At 42.2% G+C, this 24,643-nt stretch overlaps 1 protein-coding gene across 1 annotated transcript in view; it reads left to right on the forward strand.

Moving 5' to 3' along the window:
- LOC147030994 (metabotropic glycine receptor-like) overlaps nt 1–24,643 on the forward strand; it is a 191,813-nt gene that overhangs the window by 148,040 nt on the left and 19,130 nt on the right. The window contains exons 4-8 of the mRNA XM_085875634.1: nt 2,363–2,532; nt 4,652–4,720; nt 4,865–4,974; nt 6,672–6,910; nt 20,635–20,773. Coding sequence (XP_085731760.1) covers nt 2,363–2,532; nt 4,652–4,720; nt 4,865–4,974; nt 6,672–6,910; nt 20,635–20,773 — 727 coding nt within the window. The remainder of the gene's footprint in view (nt 1–2,362; nt 2,533–4,651; nt 4,721–4,864; nt 4,975–6,671; nt 6,911–20,634; nt 20,774–24,643) is intronic.

The raw sequence follows: 24,643 nt of genomic DNA on the forward strand, positions 1-24,643 counted from the left end.
CACTTCCTTGGAGTGTTCTTCATATGCATGCAAAGTTTCAGGCTGCTAGGTTTTATAGTTTTGGAGTTATGGAGGAGACACACACACACACACACACACACACACAATCTCGTAAATTTGACCATTTTAGCTGTTGGAACACTTGTAGGCATACAGTGAGCAATTTTGGTTCAATCGTATCTCCATATGTGATATACCTTTCGATCATGATGTTGACATAATTTGGGTGAAATTTGAATGTCGATGTTCTACCTCGCTATAATATATCATTGATGTGTACGACCATTTTCAAACCTGATTAGGTGAGCATAGATTTTGCTGTTTAACTCGAGTACTTTTGAACTGTGCTGGCTTTAGAACAAACATGTTTCATTGCCCCCCCCCCCCCCTCCACGTGCAAAACGAAAAGTGGGATTAAATAATTGGTTCACGTTATCTGTCTGTCCGTATCCAGAAACGTCAGTTTGTGATCAAGGAACAACTTTATTTCGATTGAATGTTATATTTGGAACATGAATCGGAAAACGAATCTCTAGTTTAGTAGTACTTTGGCCCTGAATTTGTCCTGATCGCACGTGCGCAAAGAAGAGGGAGAGAATTTTTTCACTCGGCCTATCTGGGAGCCAAACGAAATTGAAAATCATTCCAAACAGGAAACTTCCTGTTTTTAAGGACATCATAATGGACACCAACAACAGGCATGAAGAACGAATGTAACTTGTTAAATAAGCTGGTGTAAAAGGTATCAAAGGCAGTGAAGTATCAAAAAAAAAAAAATTCTTCGACCTTTACAATCTATTTTATTTCGATTGAATTATATAACTTGTACACTGCAAGAACACAAATGACCTTATTGGCACTTTCAAAACCCTTCTGTTTGGCAGAACATGTTCATCGAAGTACAGCAATCATCCAATGATGTCTCATCGATTCAATTTTACATCAGGTGTTCCGGTAAAATAACAGATGTAAAATTCCAAATCATTCCTTTGTTTCTGACAGAATGAAAACGATTTGTTTAGCTCGGTAACTTGGTGATATTGGCCTCAAAGGATGAGCATTGCGCGTTTGCATCACCTTAATTCTTAGCCTGGTACTGTTGGCTTAGTGGTTCGAGTGGCGGCTTGGGATCCTAGCGTCCTGAGTTCAAGCCCCGTCGGCTGCTGAATTAATACACCAGAGGGTTGACTCAGCCTGCCATCCTTCCGAGGTCGGTGAAATGAGTACCAGTTCCAGTGTGTGTACTGGTAGAGGGGCACTGCATCAGCGACACAGTCACGCTTCAAGAAATGATAGCTACCTCGGCAGCTAAGCTGCCATACGACCACCACCACCTTAATTCTGGCTGTAGGCGTTTTTTATTTCCATGGTCTTTGGCTCGATACGAGATGTAATAAGGAATAGGAATTCCCTTCCAAGGAACTTCAACGTAGGAGGAGGCAATCAAGCCAATCAAGCGTGTGCAATGTTTGCCAACCTATGGTTGTTTGTCCGTCCCCTCTCCTTATTAAATACCGAACGTCAAGCAAGTGAGCAGCACGTTTTTTAAAAAAAAAAAATTCGTCTGACTCTGTTGGGGTCAGGTTTGAACAGCAGACCTCACACACTCACAGTGGACGTTCTAACCATTCCACCATCGAGTCTGGTGCTTCAGCTGTTGCATAGCTTTTGAGTCCAGAACAATGTAGGAGAAAATTAGAAAGAATGGAGAGTGAAAAGTGAGTCTCGCATAAATGAAGAAAACATCAGGCACATGAAACATGAACGTTCAGCGAACCTGCAAATATCAGCAGTTTGTTCTTATTAGTATTATTGATCTTGTTTCTTCACTCACAGCACTTTGAGATTTTCCAGCTTCACTTTAGTGCCTTGCTGGTTGTGGGAACACTTGGCTGTAACTCCGCAAAAAGCCATTTTGTAAAGTGACAATTCAAGTGGTCAACCATGGCACAGTCGGTGCAATGAGAAAGAACCTCGTGTCAAGACATTCCACTGTGCGCACGTCGTCAGCATTCAATTGGATTTGGACGGAAGGATTAGGATAAACTTTTACATCCTTTTGCTTTTGCATATAAGTTGCTCCTTTGTGCAGCTCATGTGCGGCAAATGTCAGCACGTCGGTTCAAGCCTGTGTTTAACCCAAAATCGTATCATGTTTCGTCACATTTAATGTGATGTGTTTATAATGTTGCATGAAATGTGCTCAGCCACCTAAAACTGCACAAATCACACGGTATTTTGAAAAAGACTTGTTTATTTATTTAAACTTGATATAAATAAGCACATCATTCGAAACCGAACCTTTGATTGTAATTTTAAAAGATTATCCCTCCTCTCCCACCCCAACCCCATTCCATCACAGTGGTGCGATGTATCCCCTGTGCGCCCGGCTGCCCAAACTGCAAGGATTCTCGTCCGTGTGAGGCCAAGCCACATCCTGCACTGCGCATCACTCTGATTTCCGTGCAGCTTGTGTGCGTGCTGCTGATTCTGTTGGGCATGACGGTGGTGCACCACGGCCGCAAAAACAAGGTTTGGCGAAGTGCAAGGACTCTGTTCACCTTCGGATGACCAGTGAAGCAAAAAGATGATGACTTTGTCAGAGGAGAATCAGAGGCCTGTACTTTTGTTAAAGCGAGCAAAAGGTGACTTCAAATGGTAATATCCGAACAACTGACTGGCATGCAGCAACCTACTTTTAAAAGAGAAGTCTAATTTGGGATCAGGAATAAATGAGTGGGAAGACTTTAGATGGACAAGAGCAAGGAAGGGACGGAAAGATGGAGAGTGCATTTGAATTGATGGAACCGAACAGGCTGTTACGTGCAATGCATCTTACGTGAATATTACTTTCCTCGTGCCTTTGGGATTTGCCATTGTTACCTTGGGACCTTGGCACCCTTATGCGGTAGCCACTGCCGATTTGAGCGGAATGGTTAGACTGATCTGGCAAGCACATCAGGCAATTTTCAATGAGTTCTACCCCTTTCATCCCTCCTGCTGCTGTCGTTTCCCCAAAGGGTATGCTTAGCAGTCAGGTGACACACTTTAATGTTGGTAAGGTTTGAGGATGTTTTTTTTTTATTGCAAGGGAGGTGCTTTTCGATGTTGCAACAGTGAGGTCACATTCCCAAAAAAATCCTTTATCTAGCTTCTATATGCTGGGTAAAGGTCTAGGCCCCTCCATAGTTGACAAATTAGAGTCGTTTCTGAAGTCACCTTTGGGTGTACACTCTCTATGCTGCTTACAGCATAGTAAAGACAATGTTTATCACAAGATTTATTGTTTTTTGTTTTATCCTAGCTTGCACTGTTAGGCGCCTCAGGCTGCCGAGGAAATTTCATTGGCTGAGGGTTACAATCCTGGATGGGTTGCCATTCCTACGCATGACATTATATGTAGGGCTTGCAGGAGTTTGAAATTTGTTCAGGGTGGCGACGATAGTTCACCGACTCTTCACGAAGGACGCCGTGGGATATTTGACGTGCAATAATGCATGCTAGCAGACGGGATTCGTTTAAACGTCCATCCGTCGGACTGCACATATATTGATACCTCTCCCTACTTGAGAAACTCCAGGATGACAGGTTGCCAGACCGAGATTCGTACCCATGCTCTACATATACACCCCAGAGACAAGCGTGCATACCTCCAGTCTGGACTATCTTGCCAGCCTTACAGGATTTGTATATAGTGTTGTGAAGGCAGCTCCCATGGTTTGTACTTGGAGTCTAGACTTTATAAGCCTCTCGTTTAGGGCGAGTCGTTTCATTTTTATGTAAGACAATATTGTCTGCATGATAGGACAAGTGATCAGTAAGTTTATGGCCTGGCATTAAGTCAATATCTGGCAATGATGAGTGTTTATTATTTTTATATTCTTGGACCACTTTTAACCTTTTCACTGAAAAACCAACCTTATTTTAATTTTATACTTTTCTGAGCTGCCACCTGACTCATCAAGCAGGGCTGACAGGATGGCCAAGCCCTCGAGGTACGCACAATCGCCTCTCAGCTGTCTAACCTGGGTTTGAATCCCGACATAGCTATAGAACCCGTCATCCTGTCGTTTCACAGGCAGGGTGGTTTTTCAATGTGTGTGCCGTCCCTCGGATGGACGTTCAGTCGGGCATCCTGTCTGCCGGCATTCGTTGGCGGACGTTAGAGATCCCATGGTGTCCTTCGCGAAGAGTCGGCGAACTATCGCCGGCACCATGGCTGAATTCAAAATTCCTGCCCTAACCAGCAGAGGGCACTGCATTAGTGGCACCGCCGTGCCCTCAGCCAATTATGCTACCCCGCAGGCTTGTGTTGCACACTCACGAACGAACGACTCGTCATCTCTCAAGCTGGGGTGGGTGAACTATTTTCACGTCGAGAATCCTCAGCTTCAGACGCTGAATTATAGTCTCGAGAGCTGTAAAAATCCAAAGCATGCAATTACAATTCAAGTCATGTGTGTACTGCATTGTCTTCGTGATTTTGTGTGTCAAGCAGAACAAATAACTCTGCGTTTACTGCCAGAGCTTCAACAACTTCTCATTTCCACCTTTTCTTTTCTTTTTTAAAATTATCTTCTGTTACCTCTTGCCTTTGCATTTACTGCAGTCACAAGTAAGTTGATGATGATGCCTTTCTCCGCTGTGACAGAGTGTTCGATCGTCCGGAATTATTTTGCTGGAGTTCCTACTCTTCGGATCGCTCCTGTTGTCCTTCCCTGTGAGTGCCCTTTTGTTTTAAATCGCTGGAACCTCTGTGGCCTTTCAAATGATGTTACTTATTTCGCTGAAATCTTATGGATAAAACTTGGCTACAGCTGTAGCCTGCATGTCTCACCAACACATGGTTCTATTATTTCCCCAGGTTTTCATCTTGTACTTTGATCCAAGTGTGTTTCGATGTATTGCACTGCGCTGGGTCCGTCTTCTGGGATTCGCAATCGTCTACGGCATCATTATCCTTAAGCTGCATAGGTTGCCTACCTTGTACACTCCCTCATTCATTACACACCATCCTCTCATCCACAAAAAATATTATTGGTGTCTCCTCGTGCATTACTGACAACATGGTATATAGGGTACTGTCGTAAAAGGATGTTGGTATTGGGGTGGAGAATTGAGATGGAACTTCTTTTTCAATAAACTCAAATCCAAAGTTTACAATTTTCTGAGCAGGAGACGAAGTGCTATTGAAGCCATTCGCAGAGTACCTGCCCTACGGGAGATCATGTTCCAAGCATGCAACATGTTCTTCTGGCACATCCCTTTATTTTGGCAGTGTATGGGCAACCTGGTGTTGGCATAATGGTTAGGGTGGTGGGCTTGTGATCCTCGGATCCTGAGTTCAAATCCTCCTCGGCTGTTGAATTAATACCAGGTGGGGTTGACTGCCTGGTATCCTGTGTCGGAGCGTCGACTCGTCCAGGATTGTACCCACGAGCCAAGAAGGCTGTTTAGGCAGCACCAACGCTCTGCACAGAGTATGGTCCCAATGGATGGATCGAGGAGCAACAGACTGCTGCATCGATCACTCTCGAAAAGAAAAATAACCCGGGTTACGTATATGAAGCAAAAGCATGTGTACTGCTAATTGTCCATATTATATCATGGTTATATCGCTCGGATAATTCCAATTGCACTCTCCCCTCCCCCCCCCCCTCTCCCCCAAAGGAGGAAAATGACAAGATGGGCAAAATTCTTTTTTTCAAAACTTGATGGAATCAAACGAAACTTGCACAGACACAACTTCAGGGTGAAAGTTTTGTTCATTCCTGAAAGTTTTAGCTTCCTAGGTCAAATCCTCTTGGAGGAGTTGATGAAACATACACTATACTTCCAACAAACCTTCCCTCCATTATATAGAGATGATTTTTGAGCTGTCGTTGATCCATTGAGACCATGATTTTGAATTTAGTCCTGGAACCAGCACACAATGACCGACTGTGTTGAAAGTTTGAATGGGATCTGAAACATCCACAAGTGAGTATTGTCGGAGATGGTACAGCTGACTTAACATCCCCTTCCAAAATCAAGGTGCACTTTATGATCCAGCACCACAGCTGCAGCATATAAGAATCACAGATTCCGATAATGTCAGGGAGTGAAGACAGAGCGGAAAGGTGAAGATGTCAGTCCAGTCTTAACTTGATATAATTTTGATTTGAACATGGTGCTGTGCATCCATTTTCCAGAACTTAAGCTCCTTGTTTTGTGACATCAATGAAGCATAAAATCCCCTTAGCATCGGATCAAGTGCTCTTGAGCCTGGTGTTGGCTCAGTGTTTAGGGTGGCGGCTTGGGATCCTCGGGTCCTGAGTTCAAGCCCCGTCGGCCGCTGAATTAATATACACCAGGAGGTTGACTCAGCCCGTCATCCTTCCGAGGTCGGCGAAATGAGTACCAGTTCCAGTGTGTGTACTGGAAGAGGGGCACTGCATCAGCGACACTGTCAGGCTTCAAGAAATGATAGCTACCCCAGCAGCTAAGCTGACATATGACCACCACCAAGTGCTCTTGCCTTTTGTACATGAAAACCTTCTTCCTCTTTAATCACCTCTATTCACTGGCTCATCGATCCCATGAGAAAAGCTTCTCTTTTCTAAAAAATAAGGTAAAGGGAAGAATTTTTGAGAGACATCCCCCCCACCCCCTTTACTCTCTTTCTCCTGTAGAGTTCTGAAGGTGTTCTTGGCACGTACAGCCCAGCGCTTGCCATACCTGACGAGCGGACGAATGCTGCGGGTCCTCGTCGTCATCCTTCTCGTTGTGGTGTGGTTCCTTGTGGCCTGGACAATGGCCACCTGGCACAACTTGAGTCTTGGAATATCCCTGTTGGAGCACAACTCCACGTACTCTGGCCTACGCTTCTTATATTGCCGCCTTGAATATTGGGATTATATGCTGTCCCTTGGTGAGTGTACCCCTTGGCTTTATACTCAACATCTTAGCATTTAGGATCTTAGAGCTTTACAAGTTTAAGTATTAATTAGCACAATTACTGCTTACTGGAGGACAGCATTGCACTGCCATGGGGAACATCCTACCGAGCATATTCATGTGACATGACAATTAAGCAATGATTAAAGGGATATTGGCAAAAAACAAACCTGGTGTAGTTCTAATAATACCTCATGCCATGAATGATTTAAAGCATGGATTTTAATATGAGGATTTTCTTTCCTTTGAACTGGCTTACCTGAGTATGCTGGTGAATATCTGATACCAACTGCTGGTATGAATAACTTCAGAAACTAGAGTTCATTGAGCACATTACCCTGTATAGTGTTCAAGTCTATACTTCAATTTTAATAAAACTAGCATAACCCGCGCTCTGCGCGACATGTTGGGGTGGGTGTGTTTGAGAAAGGAACCGATGCAGAGTATCAGTAGTAATTTTACTTTAATGCAGTAAGTGGAATACGATTTCACTGTTTCAGAACCATTTTAATTACCTTTTTTGTACCATGCACCTCATATGGTCTTTGAGATAATGTAAGCCGAATATCACGTTACTCGAGCGCAGAACAAAGTCGAAGATAGCGCGACACGAAACCACAAACTGGGAAATAATATATAAGATAATTATTTTAAAGGTAATTAAAAAATTTTTAAATTCACAACTTTAGTGCTATTGAAGCAGTCTTGTACACCACCTTATTTAACATGTCCAAGTTCTGCTATATGGAAGGGTTTTTCAAGTGCAAAGAAGGTAATTTCTGTTCTACATTGTTCAAGTATATCATGAAATTCAAATACAATTAAAACTGGTAAACCAGTAATCCCGGGCTTCAAGGCGTGCCTCCATTTTAACAAATTTCAACACCATCACCCTGTCACATGATGTGGGTTTTCCGAGTTAGAAAGTTAGTTCAAGTCTGCAATGTGGCCCAGCTACGGGGTCCCTCAAGTTATCTCAATGAAGGATTGAAAAGCCCATAGCAATACATGATAGAGAAAAAAACTTCACATTGGACAAATCGAGGCTGGACAAATTTTCAAGTCCCCAAAAAAGTCCAATAACTCCACATTTGCATATTAATGTAAATGGCAAACTTGTAGAACGTGAAAATATCTTCCAGAATTTATGGTCACTTTTTGTCTGTCTTCTTTGGTTTTCATTTTACGACATGTCAAAAATGGGTGATTTTAAACTTTGGGGGGCTCTGGGGCCTCACTGGGGTAAAATACAGACATAGCGTAAACATATTTGGAGTCCTCTCTTCAAGGCCTATCAGAATCTGTCATTAAATTTTTTCAACTCTCATTTGCATATTTGGCATAATTAATGAGGCGAATCGGCATCATTTTAATCACATAAATTATGTAACGATTTCGATGAAATTAACAACTTAACATTCCAATGGAACCTTGCAAATGTGTGCAAAAGTTTGAGGCTGTCGTATTACCCCTTCTGGAGAAGAAGATGTTTTTAGGTTTTGGAGAAAATCCAATATGGCCGCCATACCACGTGACCTACGTCATCAAAATTTTCTAAGTATAAACTTCAGGTGGAGAGTTATTCAATAGATAAGTTTCATTGAATTTCATCCAAGCGTTGTTTTTATTTTATGACATTTCAAAAATGGGTCATTTTCAACTTTGGGGGGCTCTGGGGGCTCACTGGGGTCAAATACAGACATAGTATAAATATATTTGGAGTCCCCTGTTTATGTGCTATCTAAATTTGTCATTAAATTTTTTCAACTCTCATTTGCATATTTTGCATATTTAATGAGGCGAATCGGCATCATTTAAAATCATATAAATTAAATAACGATTTCGACCAAATTAACAAATTAACATTACCATGGAACTTTGCAAATGTGTGCAAAAGATTGAGGCTGTCAGATTATCCCTTCTGGAGAAGAAGATGTTTTTAGGTTTTGGATAAAATCCAATATGGCCGCCAGATCACGTGACCTACGTCATCAAAATTTTTAAAGTATAAACTGCAGGTGGAGAGTAATTAAATTGATAAGTTTCATTGAATTTCATCCAAGCATTGTTTTCATTTTATGACATTTCAAAAATGGGTCATTTTCAACTTTGGGGGGCGCTGGGGGCTCACTGGGGTCAAATACAGACATCGTATAAATATATTGGGAGTCCCCTGTTTATGTACTATCTAAATCTGTCATTAAATTTTTTCAACTCTCATTTGCATATTTTGCATATTTAATGAGGCGAATCGGCATCATTTAAAATCATATAAATTAAATAACGATTTCAACCAAATTAACAACTTTACATTCCCAAGTTACTTAGCAAATGTGTGCAAAAGATTGAGGCTGTCTGATTATCCCTTCTGGAGAAGAAGATGTTTTTCGGTTTTGGATAAAATCCAATATGGCCGCCATACCACGTGACCTACGTCATCAAATGTTTCATAGTATAAACTTCAGGTGGTGAGTAATAATCCTGTTAAGTTTCGTTGAATTTCATCCGACAGTTTTCCCTCCAGATCCGCCACAAAATCGGTCAGTAGAACATAAAAACGCCGTTAATAATAATAATAACTAGAACTGCCACTTTATAACTGCTGGCAGTGATGACCGGGTACCCAGAAGTGCCTTTGACACAACTGATACAACATGAGACTTAAATCAGAGTCGCAAAGTTTTGCATTGACAGGATAAGCGGTGCCAGAGAAAACATTATTTAATGGTGATACAAACACAGGCCTGCTTCGAGACAGCGCGGAACAGACGAGTTACGAACCAGGCAGCACAAAACGTTCAATTTCGTTATTACTGGCGACCAGATTCAAATAATTAAATAATTCTGGCTGCCAAACCACACGGCCGATCAGGTTGAAATTTTAAACTTTTGTTTCACATGTAGCCTAAATTATAAATATGAAGTTTCGCATATATAGAAGTAGTGGTTCCAGAGTAAACATGAATTAATATTTATCCTTCAATCTAAGATGGCGGCCAAACCATGTGACTTGTGACCTCATAATTTTTACCATGTATGCAGATATCATGGACGATGACAGACGCAAATTTTCGCTTCGATAGGTTAAGCAGTTCCAGAGAAAACATTATTTAATATTTTTCTTAAATTCAACATGGCTGCCAAACCATGTGACCTATCAATTAGAAATTAACAAACTTGTATTCCCTACTCATGTGCAATAGGGGTGTGAAGTTTCCCCTTGATCAGATCAGGTGTTCTGGAGAAGAAGATGTTTGAAGGTTTTAAGGTAAATTCAAGATGGCCGCCAAACCATGTGACCAATCAAGAACAAATTAACAAAGTTGAGAAAGGACCTCATGGGGAATATATGTGTGAAGTTTCGGCTTAATCTGTCTTGCCTTTCTGGAGAAGAAGATTTTAAAAATTTATTCATTTTCAATCCAAGATGGCTGATGAACCATGTGACCTATGACATCACAAATTTAGATTCTGCTTCCTACTGGGTATTGGAACACGTTTATGAAGTTTCGTGTTAATCGGTAAAGGTGCGTTTTTCTATCCAAGATGGCCGCCAAACCATGCGACGTGTGACATCATAATTTTTACCACGCGTGTATACACGACGGTAGATGATAATTGCAAACTTTCGATTCGTTAGGTTAAAGCGGTTCCAGAGAAAACATTATTTAATATTTTTCTTAAATCCAAGATGGCGGCCAAACCATGTGACTTATCAATTCGAAATTAACAAACTTATATCGCCTTCCTGTCCCGAATATAGTTCTGAAATCTCCCTTCATTGGGCTAACGCTTCTGGAGAAGAAGATGTTTGAAGGTTTTCGGGTTTTTTCAAGATGGCCGCCAAACCATGTGACCGATCAAGAACAAATTAACAAACTTGAGAAAGGACCTCATGGGGAATATATGTGTGAAGTTTCATCTTCATCTGTCTTGCCCTTCTGGAGAAGAAGATTTTTAAAATTTATTCATTTTCAATCCAAGATGGCTGCCGAACCTTGTGACCTATGATATCATAAATTTAAATTCTGCTTTCCCTCGTCGACCGAACAACTGTGTGAAGTTTCGTGTAAATCGGATAAGGTCTATTTTTCTATCCAAGATGGCCGCCAAACCATGTGACTTCTGAGGTAAAATTTTTTTACCATGTATGCAGACCTGAGGGAGGAAGGCACTTGCAAATTTTACGCTTCGATGGCTTCTGAAATTCCAGAGAAAACATTATTTAATATTTTTCTTAAATCCAACATGGCGGCCAAACCACGTGACCTATCACTGAAATTAACAAACTTGTATCGCATGCATTTCACGAATATAGTTCTGAAATCTCGCCTTCATTGGACCAGCGCTTCTGGAGAAGAAGATGTTTGAAGGTTTTAGGGTTTTTTCAAGATGGCCGCCAAACCATGTGACGTATCAACAACAAATTAACAAACTTGAAAGAGGACCTCACGGAGAATCTGCGTGTGAAGTTTCGCCGCTTAATCTGCACAGCCGTTCTGGAGAAGAAGATTTTTTAAAAAACACTAAAAAACAAGATGGCGGCCGAATTACGTCATCGATGACGTCAAAAAACATTTTTGACGATGAATTTTGGTGTAGATGACGCTCAGAATTTTCAGATTTTTCCTATATGGCGTTCTACTTGACGAATTTTCACCGGTATATCGCTTCACCTATGACGTCACGAAAAATCACACGTGTTCCCCATAGGGAGCTTAGTAAAATGTATCAAACGAAAAAATTTTCCATTGCACGGTTTCCGAGATACAGATGTCCAAAGTTTATCGCTTTTTTCAAGATGGCGACCGTACCACGTGACCAATGACGTCATAATTATAACGTGATTGTGCTATCAAAAAAGATACATACTATGGTGAAAATTTTCTGTCGATCGGACTTAGTGTTCCAGAGAAAATGATTTTTAAAGCGAAAAAGGGTGCAAAATGCCGGCGGAAAAATAATAATAATAATAATAATGCGTAATAATAATAATAATAAACAGAAGGAAAACAATAGGGTACCCTGTACTCACAGGGTACCCTAATAATACTAACGAATTCAATAGGGCTTCAGCACTTGCTTGAAGCCCTAATAAAGATTGTAAAAATCGTATCAAAAAGTTGATTCCGGGTTTTCCTGTCGTTGAAGCAGTGTCGATTACACCGGCTTCATTTAACACATTCTTCATGCCTGTTGTATGTGTCCTTTATAACGTCCTCAAAAACAGTCAGTTTCCTGTTTGGAATGATCTTCAATTTTGTTTGGCTGCCAGACAGGCAGACAGACTAAAATGATGATCTCCAAAGTACTGCATAACGGCAGGTTTGTTTTCCGATTCATTGTCAGATTCGTGTTCAAAATAGAACATTCAATTTAAATAACTTGTTCCTCTATCACATACTGACGTTTACACACAGACAGATCTGCAGGGTAATAATTATTATTATACTTGGAGTAATCTCTGTTGTACTTGGAGTAATCTCTTTTTCTGCCAGTGACTGTATTGAGGCTTGTAACACACTATTTTCATCGCCTCAGTTGAATCACCATTTATAAAAACAATGGTGTCAACAATTACCAAGTGCCTAATTGATGTGCAGTCAGACGTTGGTTGTACTGTTACTGCAAAATAAAAGAAGACTCCACCTGAGCAGGAATAATGGTGACACTTTCTCAGTAATTGAGAACTGAATTGCCAATTGTGACAACACATCTCATTCGAGCTACCTATATAAAACACAGTGTGTATTTGTGTGTTTGTGTATTTGTGTCTTCCTTTATAAGGACGATTTGAGAAGGGTTTTCAAGGCCAATCTTTTCACACAACTGTGTGGTCACTGCGGTCTATTTTTTCAGGATAAAAAAAACTCGAAAAACATTCTTCATAAAAGAGTAATTACATCTCTTATATTGGAATTCACTACCATGACTTGCAAACTGAGCCTCGAGGGTGGTTTACAGAAGTTTAAAAAATAACAGTTGACACAAGGCGTAGGAAGATGAAATTCTCTGCCCGTGATGTGCACCATTCACAGAGTAAAACAAGTGTTCCTTTACGTCCATAGGATGTCGAGTAAAGAAAGAAGATTTAAGGACACCTGACACTAGGCCGAGGCTTCAGACTTTCGCGTGCTCACAAGGCTGTACTGTTCAAACAAAACGTCCCATAAGGTAAAGAAAATAGGGTGACATTTGTACCTGTGTTTTAAAATAATGCTTTTTGCTGCTACAAAACATCATATCTTCCAGTCTCCTTCAATATTCCGAATAAAATAATTCCAACCCTTAATTTTTGATGGGTTTTTATTCTAATAGAATAATAATAATAATAATAATAATAATAATAATAATAATACGCTTATTCCATTTGTTTGCTTCTCTGTCTATCTAACAATTATTTTGACCAATTAATTATCTCCTGTTTTTACGAATTTAACTAATTACCTTACATGTTTTGTTTTTTCTCATCATTTAGCTTGCTTTCCCGCTATTTTTTTTTTTTTTTACTGAAGAAGTGTGAGATGATTTGTGTTTTTTGTTATTTTTAAATTGCTCATAACGAACGAGAGCAGGAATGTTTCTAGAAGAAAGGGGGAAGAGATTGAATTTAACATTCCTTCGTTACTTACTTTTATTATTGTTCTTAACAAACGGGGACAGGAACAATGGAGGAACAACGCAGGCAAGTTTTAATGATTCAGGCATTTAGCTTCGTTGAGGACTTGGGTTTGGAGGGGGGGAGATAGGGGGGAGGTTGAGGACTTGAAGTCATATTTTGCGTTGCATGGAATTTCCTCAGGTCCCTGCCAGTATTTCTTACTATAATGGAATAATGCAGCTTGCACATGTGCATGTATGTATATAGATAGGCGAAATAGCTTCCCCTGGTGGTGTGTGCTCACCCAGAAGTGGATGGGAAACGGAAGCTGGAATTCAATTGTAACGACATTAATATAGTGCGCACAAAAAATAATTTCATTTGAACCTAATTAAATAATGAAACTATCACAGAACATGGTTTTATGAGCTGTTTGAGAAGAACATTACTTAAGTGCCTGCTGTTGGCGAACCGTTCAGCGTGTGTGTGTGTGTGTGTGTGTGTGTGTGTGTGTGTGTGTGTGTGTGTGTGTGTGTGTGTGTGTGTGTGTGTGTGTGTGTGTGTGTGTGTGTGTGTGTGTGTGTGTGTGTGTGTGTGTCCTCCATAACTCCAAAACCATAAAACCTGGTGGGCCGAAACTTTGCCTGCACATTAAGGGAACTCCAAGAGAGCGCATGAATGGAAATTGGGTATTTAGGTGAAATTAAACACCCCTTTTGAAGATAATTAACGGCTTACCTTCATGAAAGGCCTTTTGATTCATTCCACTGAAAAAGCCTTGCCTTGCAAACACAATCTACTCTCACACTCTAGTTGACGTATGTCATCGAAATGTGATTTCGGATTTGAGAATCGGATCTCGTGGACTAAATAACTCTTGAAATCTGGAGTGACATCTGAAAATTTAAACAAAACAGCGATTAATATAACTCAGCATATAAGCATATTTATTATTTAAGGATGGCTGTGATCCCAACTTCTCCATATTTACACAAGAACACGTGAAATTGCCAAAGCATTGAACTTTACTTTTTCTTCTGTTCTGACCATTACTGTATGTTGATTATTGAGTGAAGAAAAGATTAAAGAATATGCCCGAAGTGTAACTTCATTGAGTGCAACAGAAATCATTTTAAAGCAGGTGAAAGTTTCCTGCGGCGCCGCGAGCATTGGGCATGGCGACCGTGGTTTGGTTCTCCATGGGGAAATCGGCAGAGTTTGGAAGGCAAAATAAATTCGAGCATTATAATGAGTTAAGTGAACGACGAATTCAAGAGAGAATTGTAAAATGTTTTCAGTCGCTACAAAGCATGCATCCCCACTCCATGGCAGGACGGCCAAGAGGTATGCACGCTCACTCTAAGCTGTTAGCTGTAACAGCTCTCAAGCCAGGGTTTGAATCCCGACCCAGCTATTAACTGTTATCCCGGTGTTTCACAGGTAGGGTGACGATCAATGTGTGTGCCCTCCCTCAAATGGGCGTTAAACTAGGTGTCACATCTGCCCGAATTAGTTGGTGCACATTAAAGATCCCTTCACGTTGTCCTTCACAAAGAGTTGGGGAACTATCTCCGGCATCCTGGCCAAATTTCAAATTCCGATGCTCGCTACTAGCTGCTGGGAAGGCAGTGGCAAACCACACATTGTAGCCCTCACCAAGAAACTCCTTCAGCATATCACAATCGGAATATATACAGTACCTTCAGAAAGAATTCACACCCCTCGACTTTTGTCACATTTTGTTCTGTTACATCATGAATTTAACATGGATTTAATTTAAATTTCTTTGTGACTGATCTGCACAAAATACTGGTAACCCATAATGACAAAGTGAAAACATGTTTTTGGAATATTTTACAAATTTATTGAAAATGAAACAGAAATATCTAATTTATATAAGTTTTCAACCCCCTGAGTGAATACTTTGTCGAAGTGTTTTTGGCAGCGATTATACCTTCGAGTCTTCTTGGGTACGTCTGTATCAGCTTTGCACATCTGGATTTGGGGATTTTCTCCCATTATTCCTTGCAGATTTGCTCAAGCTCTGTCAAGTTGGATGGGGAGCGTCGGTGAACAGCAATCTTCAAGTCTTTCCACAGATTCTCAATGGGATTCAACTCTGGGCTTTGGCTGGACCACTCAAGGACTTTCACATTCTTGTTCTGAAGCCATTCCAGTGTTGCTTTGGCTGTATGCTTGGGGGTCATTGTCTTGTTGGAACGTAAATCTTCACCACAGTCTCTGGCCTTTTGCACTCTGAAGCAGGTTCTCCTCAAGGATTTGCCAGTATTTGGCTCCATTCATTGTTTCCTCTAAGCCTGGTGTTGGCTTAGTGGTTCGGGTGGTGGCTAGGCATCCCAGGGTCCTGAGTTCAAGCCCCGTTGGGCGCTGAATTAATACACCAGGAGGTTGACTCAGCCTGTCATCCTTCTGAAGTTGGCAAAATGAGTACCAGTGCAACCAGTGCACTGGTAAGGGGACACTGCAGCAGCAGCATAGCTGTGTCCCAACCAATGATGCAACCAGCAGCCACAGGCTGCACTAGAGAGAGAGAGAGAGAGAGAGAGAGAGAGAGAGAGAGAGAGAGAGAGAGAGAGAGAGAGAGACAGAGAGAGACAGAGAGAGACAGAGAGAGACAGAGAGAGACAGAGAGAGACAGAGAGAGACAGAGAGAGACAGAGAGAGACAGAGAGAGACAGAGAGAGACAGAGAGAGACAGAGAGAGACAGAGAGAGACAGAGAGAGACAGAGAGAGACAGATATTGTTCCCTCTATTCTTACAAGTCTCCCAGTCCCTGCTACTGAAAAGCATCCCCATACCATGATGCTGCCACCACCATGTTTCATGGGAGGGATGGTGTTAGATGGGTGATGAGCTCTGTTCGGTTTCTGCCACACTTGGTGCTTTGCATTCAGGCCAAAGAGTTCAATTTTCGTCTCATCAGACCACAGAATATTTTGTTTCATGCTCTCAGGGTCTTTCATGTGCCTTTTTGCAAACGCCAGGCATGCTATCATGTGCCTTTTTCTCAGGAGTGGCTTCCGTCTGGCCACTCTCCCATAAAGCCTGGACTTGTGAAGTGCCGCAGAGACTGATGTCTATCTGGCAGTTTCTCCCATCTCGTCCAAGGAACTCTAGATTTTTTTCATTTTTTTTTGTATACACTGTCGAGGCTCGTATGAGAGCTATCATACAGAATGTACAATAAGGGGAGCAAGAGATGGGAGAGATGGGAGAGGGAAGGAAAAAACAGTGTGGAACAGACACATGAGGAGATCTGTGGAAGGGAGAGGGATGGGTGGGGTACATGGAGTAAACAAGATGGACACCACAGGGACTTTCAGGTCCGTACACAACAGGGACTTTCAGGAAGGAAAGCAGGGAATTTGAAGGAAGTGGGTTTGGGGTGGATTAGCGAGGGTAGAAAAGATCATGGTTTTGGATGGGGGAAGATAAGAGGTGGTGGTGAACAGCTGTTTTGAAGGCCTGGAGGGAAGAATGGGATTTGAAGAGAGTGTGGGAGTTTGTTCCAAAGGTGGGGAAAAAGAGGAATGAAAGAGTGAAGGTGAGCAGTGATTCATGATTTTGGTAGTTTTATCAGAAGGGGATTGCTGGTGGACCTTGAGCACCCTGTGGATATATGGGGGGGAGAGGGGGGACAGATCTCAGAGAGAGTGAGAGGCCCAAAGACTCAGCCTCATCATGGGAGAGTTTCCACAGCGTGAAGCCGAGAACCGATGAGAGGTGGGAGCACCAGCCCAGAGGGGAGAGCAGTACTCCATCAGGTTGTAGACGAAAGCCTTGTATATGGTCAGGATCTCAGGCGTGCCAAGGAATGACTTTCCACGATGGAGGATGCCCAGTCGGTGACTGGCTTTGAAGGCCAGTTTGGAAATGTGGTTTTCCCAGGAACAGAAAGATCATGGCAGATAGTGAGATCCAGAAGCTTGATCAAAAGAACTTCTTCAAGAGGATTGTTGAGAAAGTAGATGGGGTTGGTTGGGGGGGGGGGGTGGTTACCAGACGGTCCTTTTGGAGAGACATAGTGAGAGTGTGAGATTTGTCAGGATTGAAAAACATGTTCCATGTGTTGGACCAGTTTGTGATTTTATCCAGATCTGCAGAGGGTAAAGAGGCTGCTGCTTGCCGATCTGAGGGATAAAGAGTGATTGGGTTCTTAGTAACCTCCCTGACCAAGGTTCTGTCAGAGTGATCATTGCGTTCTTGGTCACCTTCCTGACCAAGTTCCTTCTTGCCCAGTCGCTGAGTTTGGTCGGATGGCCAGCTCTAGGAAGAGTCTGGGTAGTTCCATATTCTTTCTATTTCCGAATAATGCAGCTCACTGTGCTCTTGGGAACTTTCAACATTCTAGAAATTGTTTTATTCCCTTTCCCAGATCTACGCCTGCTCACAATTCCATCTTGGAATTCTATGGACAGTTTCTTGGACTTCATGGTGGAGTTTCTGCTCTGACAGGCACTGTCAACTGTGGGATCTCATCCAGAAAGGTGTGTTTCTTTCTAAATCACGTCCAATCAATTGAATTGGCCACAGGTGAATTGCAGTCAAGTTGCAACGACATCTCAAGGATGATCAAAGGAAATTGGATGCACTTGAGCTCAATTTGGAGTGTCATAGCAAAGGGGGTTGAATACTCATTGACGCAGGACATTTCAGCTTTTCATTTTTAATTAATTTGTAAAAAAAAAAAATTCTCAAAAATAATTCCACTTTAACATTATGGGGTATTTTGTGCAGATCGGTGACAAAAAATTTAAATTCAATCCATTTTAAATTCAGGCTGCAACAACAAAATGTGACAAAGGTCGAGGGGTGTGAATCCTTTCTGAAGGCAATATCTATCAACAGTTCGTTGACATAACATTACACAGTTCATCCACAGTTATTATAGTTGTTCCGTGGAGGGATTATAGGTTCCAACTGGATATGTTTCCATGAGAACTTGACGACATGCACATGCCACGATCAATACATTGTGAAAGGTTTTTTTGGTTTCCATCAAAACTAACAACTTAGCAAAATATATCTACTCAAAATTGGGAGATGGTAACCCGTTTTTCTCTTACGAAGGGTTAACTCCCGCAACGTGAGCTTTTTCTTGCTTTTCATGGTGGTTGGCTCACCTCAATCAGTGCCCTGTTGATTAAACCCATCATTCTGAACGACCGTGGGGTTTGACCCTTTTCCTGGACTTGTACCGTTACATAACATGAATAAATGATATTTTAAAATGTCAATCTGTGGTCGCATGTCATTTATGCAGGTAGGAGCATCACAGTCTCCCAGGTAGGGTTTAATAAAACACCGGTCTCCTGCATGTCTCTCATGTCGTCACAGATGAAGGATATTCTTTAGCTGAAACATCAGGAAACAGCTGAAACGGCTCAAGTCTTCAGACAAATACTTGAGTTGGTTTCGTCACTTGTTTTTCGTTGATTGCTTTGTTTCTACGCACTTGAATATTGATGATAGGTATTCTTATCACAAGGTTCCAAGGAGAAACCGCACAGTTCACATAATGCTGTAACGAGCCTACGGTTGGGTAAGATAACCTGTCCTCACAGTGGAATTCCATGGGATAATAAGTCGGGGCACATTGTGTTAAATGGATGAGCATTGGCTTTGCTTTCAAATGTGCTAGGCACAAACACATTAACAGTCAGTGAATTGTAAATGCCATCACTATTAATGAGCAACACGAGAACTCCCAAAGCACCTTGGGCAAGCCTACGGTATCAAATGAGGCCCGGTACGTCTGAAAATCATTAAAAAAACAAAACAAACCCTGGGCCAATGTTCACCAAAATTTTGCAAATATGCTCTGGGGGTGCCACAAAGGGTGGTGACATGGGCACAACCTCCCACCCCATCCTCCTGCAAAGGTGCGGTTCCCTCTGTAAGTAGGTCCCCCAAGCAGAAGGCAGCGGGTGTTTCTGGCTAGATTCAAATAAGGGAATTCTCTGTATGTTTGTGTGTGTGTGTGTGTGTGTGTGTGTGTGTGTGTGTGTGTGTGTGTGTGTGTGTGTGTGTGTGTGTGTGTGTGTATGTGTGTGTGTGTGTCCGTCCGATCATCGTAGAATCGGAAATGGCCTGGTCAATCTGGGGACGTGACTTAGTTTTTCCTTGACATGGGGAATCGTGGAAGTGATTTATACCAGTGATCCCAGCCTAAGGGATGGGGGGGGGCAGTGACACCATATTTCGCTTCTGGAGGTAGTGGGTATTGCTATTACCAAGAAAGGTAGAAAGTGCAAGAGCGACTCGAAATTTCCAAAGGATTAGAGTTCTGAAAGAAGAAGGCAAATGAAAAGGACGATGAAGAAGAAAGAAACTACACTCGGTGGTCTCAAGGTTAGAGCATCCGCTTGGAGTTTGGGTGATCAGCGGTTGAAACCCTGTCTGAGTCAAACGAAAGACTTTAAAAATGATACATGTTGCTTCCTTGCTTGATGCTTAACAATTAAAAAGCATGATAGAGCACAGAATAAGAACCATAGGTTGGCAATCATGGCACAGACTTGACGGATCTAATGTTATCCTTCTACATTATTGGTTTATTGTATGGCAATCATATATTATATAAGGCAAGCGGTCGACTTCCAGGTGTGACGTCATGGCGAAGCGTGAAGAAAAATAAGATTTCGACTTTTCATCGCATAATTACCCACTTCGAAAATCGGAAAAAGACACACTATATCTATTTTGGTGGGACTCAAGTGATAGATTAAAGTCGATGTGGTCTGAGCATTTAAAATCATTGTTGCATTAAAATTGAAGTATGCACTTGAACACTGCGCAGGGTATCGTGTTCTATGAACTCTCCAGTTATAAATGCAGCAATAACACTCACAGGAGGAAAAATCCCAGCGTTAACACCATTTTTAGGTTGAAGGTCACACTATTTCTGAAGTGTATCAACCAGCAAAAAAACTCAAACATGAACTGAGAAATGTGAACTTGATCAACGGTAATATCTAATGTTCATGGGAAATTGTGAAGGATCTGCTTGTATGAACGATGAAGAATCACATGCATTTTGTCAAACTGCTCCATACTCTTTCCTTCCTTCCTTCAGCTGAATTCCTCTTTCTGTGCTGGGGCCTTTACCTGTGCTACGCCGTGCGCACCGTCCCCTCGGTCTACCACGAACCTTGGTATATGACTGGTGCCATCATCAACGAAATGTTCTTCTCTCTCATTTTTCATATCCTGCAGTAAGTATCCATCAAGGTGTGCCATTTTAATTTTAGCGATACACGTACAATCAATGCTTCCTATCCAAAGCTCACTGTCAAGTATGGCACACACGGTTCAACCGATGAAACAATATTCCGTGGAATGCTTGTCATGGAGAAAAATCGTTACGTCATTGCTCACTTTGATGTTATTTTCCACAATGTACAATCGCGTTGAATTTTTTGTTATCATTTGTTCAAATATTCTGATCCGATGTACCATACACTCTTGGGGGGAACGCCGGTGCTGCTGAAGCATTTTATTGGTCTGGGTTCATGCTGGCTGGTTTGCCATCCCTCTCCCAGCAGGAGTTAGGGTCATAATTTGTAATTGGTTTATGGTGCCAGCGATAGGTCGCCCACTCTTCGCGAAGGACACCGTGGGTTATTTAATACCCGCAAACTAATTCCAGCAGATGGGACGCCCGATTTAACATCCATCTGATGGACGGCACACATATTGATGAATCAACCTGTCAGTTAAACAACATCCATCCATCCATCCATCCATCAAGACCATTCTCTGTACAGAGCAATGGTGCTGCCGAAGCAGTCTCCTGGGCTATTGGGCACAATCCTGGATGGGTCGCCACTCCGACGCAGGATACTCGAACGGCTCAATCATCCCAGCAAGCTGGTACTCATTTCGCCAACCTCAGAATGATGACAGGCTGAGTCAACCCCACCTGGTATTAATTCAATAGCCAAGCGGGATTTGAACTCAGGACCCTAGGATCCCAAGCCCACCACCCGAACCATTCAGCCAACACCAGACATGTGAAACACCAGGACGGAATTTTATAGCCAGGACAATATTCAAACCCAAGCAAGACAGCTGAGCGATGAGTGTGCATACGTCTTGGCCATTCTGTCGACGCCGTTGAAATATTACATATCTGCAAAATAAGCAAATCTGAAGGGTCAAGTTAAATCTCCTCTCCTTCCCCTTCCTCCTTTTCTGTGCCCCCCCCCCCATCACCACCACCACCACCCTCCCCACGAATGCCCTAAAACCTTCCACATAGTTTAAACTTGAAATTGCTCCATGATACAAACACTGAAAATTTTAAACAATGACATCGCTAACCATTTATTTAGCTATGTAATTCAACTATGCAATGAAATTATGGCCAAATATTTACGACAGAGGCAACTCACTACAATGCAAAACAAAAGATGTCTCATTAAACAGTGTGGATGTCTTCATCTATTTTGCATCGGATGTGTGTTTCGTGTTATTTAATGAGTGACCACTTCATTGTTTGTGATCATTACTGTCCCATCTGTATTGTGTTGTGTCTTTAATTCCGTAACACGTCATGCATTAAGACCAAGTTACACAACATTTATTAAAGTCGTGAAAACGTACTGGCCATGGTGACACACCTTCACTGTGCGTCACGACACGGTGGATAGAGCGATGTCACGAACTTCGTCTTACGCACTAGGCTCGCTGCCACGCTGTTCCAATAACAAGCGAGTGCAAATTTCAATTTTGATTATGAATGTAATGTTGCCAACTGTGGCCTAATCCCCCATGAGTGATCAAAATTAATTTGGGCAGGAGTGGAAAAAGGCAAGGAATGACGAGGACGACTGGTTATGCAAAATATAAACTTGAAATTTATTGCACACCCTGGGGGAGTGGTGGGGGAGGAATGCCTGGCATTGCCCGGCTGGGTGAGCTCTTCCCTGCAGGGGGGTTTGGGACATGTTGGACATTGAAGAAAATATGGAGTTATTGGTTTCATTGGGGTGAGCGTAAAACCTTACCCAGATTCTGAAGTACCAACAAAACAAAGTCTGGGACTTCTGTGTGCTACGGTTTAGCCGTGAAAGAGTAACAAACATACGCATGAAAACTTGGACGTTATTACAGTAAAAGTTTATTATTGAAAAAAGCTGGACTTGCTCGTCGGTAAAAACCGACGTTTCAGCGAGTGTCGACTCGCCTCGGGTCACGGCAGATGTTTAAGTGAAGACGAAGGTTGAGAATCGCCACGTGAACTCCGCCGGTGGTTGGTCGTTCTGTAGACCAACCTCGGCATGGCATGATGGTTACAGACGGCGTGGAAGAGACGTTTTTGCTTTATCCTACAGACGTGACGGATGAAATCGCAAAACTGCCCTTTTTGCTGAGAAATGGCGATTCAGCTCTTTCCGAAATGGATTCCTTGACACCTCGACCAAACCACTTTTTTTTCTCTTCGAAGATGACCACTTGACTGTTATCAAAGCTGTGACCATGCAGGTTTCAGGTGCGTATATACGGCAGAGTTCAAAACCTCTTCATAAGCTGGACGACGACGTTGGTTAATCCGGAACTTAAGGGTTTACTCGGTTTCTCCTCTGTATGTCTCATTGCTTGATGGTTCTCCACCTCTGATGCCACACCCCAACTTACGTGTCCTATCCTTCCGGATCTTGTCCTTAACATGAACTAACTGGCTGTGCAGAATTCCATAGGGTTGATATTATCTAACAATGCCAAACTTGTTTCTTTGTTTTCTCTGAACTTGATGTTTCTGGGCCAGATGAAGGGTGAAAATGTGGTGCGAACAAAACTTTGCTCTTTAAAGCATTGGAGTTCTGGACGGGAGCGATGTTGCCGCTTCCATTCCCAAACTCGAGCAGAGCTTCAGGGCTGTGGTCCTGTGTTTAACAAACAGGTCTTCATGAGTCAAGGCTCCACACATCAACAGCTCATGTGTCACCAGAATCCCTCTGAGAAGCTCTAGAAACTCTATATTGTCCTCAAACTCTGTCTTCTGGCTCCTCAACAATGCTTCTGGCTCATTACACCGTCGGAATTCCTCCACGATGTTTCTCAAATCCGTGATGCACCTTACTTTGACACTCTCGCACTCAGGATCTTTCAAAGAGTTTTTTTAAAAATATATCAAAATTCCACCAGAACTACCCAGGAGTGGGACTAAATTGATGACAGCCAATAATAGGACAGCCCCATATGATTCTTCATGCCCAGACATCCTGCGGCCAGAATCAATTCCTGGTGAAAATCAATTCACACTCCACTCCACCACCATTCTGATTTGCACTGTTGCATCACGCACTAACACAGTTTTGCATCATGGCAAGTTTTGCTCTCAATGGGTTTGTGGGCAAAATTTGACAAAGACGGGACTCAATATAAAAATACATAACCTTTTGAGAATGAATATTGATTACTACATTCTATACTTCAAGATAATACAGCATATATATTCCCAGCAATGCAGCATCCGCAGCTCACTTTTTAGCTCACCTGGAACTTAGTTCCGGGGAGCTTATGGGTTGGTTAGCTCACATGGAACGTAGTTCCGGGGAGCTATGGGATGGTTAGCGGTTTACTCACCTGGAACGTAGTTCCGGGGAGCTTATGGGATGGAGCGTCATCCGTCCATGCATCCGTCTCTCCGTCCACAAATACTTGCAACTTCTTCTCTGGAAAAGCATATGATTTTGATGAAACTTTACCACAACGTTCATCACCGTGTATGTACGTATCAAAGTTTGTTCATGGTATTAAATAAAAATCGGACCCTGAGGGGGTCTACGGGGGTTGCTCCCCAAAATAGCTATTTGCTTTCTTCTCAGAAACTACACATGCAATTCTGATGAAACTTGATGCCAACCTTCATCACCCATGATGTTCTAAAATTTGTTCATGGCATTAAAAAAATCAGGGTCTGAGGGGGTCTAATGGAGGGAGTTTACGGGGGGTTGCCCCCCCCCCCAAAGAGGTATTTGTTTTCTTTTCTGAAACTACACACACAATTTCGATGAAACTTGACCACAACCTTCATCACCCGTGATGTGCCAAATATTGGTGACACCATTAAAAAAAAA

This window comes from Eptatretus burgeri, chromosome 3 (assembly GCF_056783735.1).
Source record: "Eptatretus burgeri isolate ZD-2024b chromosome 3, Ebu_testis_v1, whole genome shotgun sequence".
Taxonomy (NCBI): domain Eukaryota; kingdom Metazoa; phylum Chordata; class Myxini; order Myxiniformes; family Myxinidae; genus Eptatretus; species Eptatretus burgeri.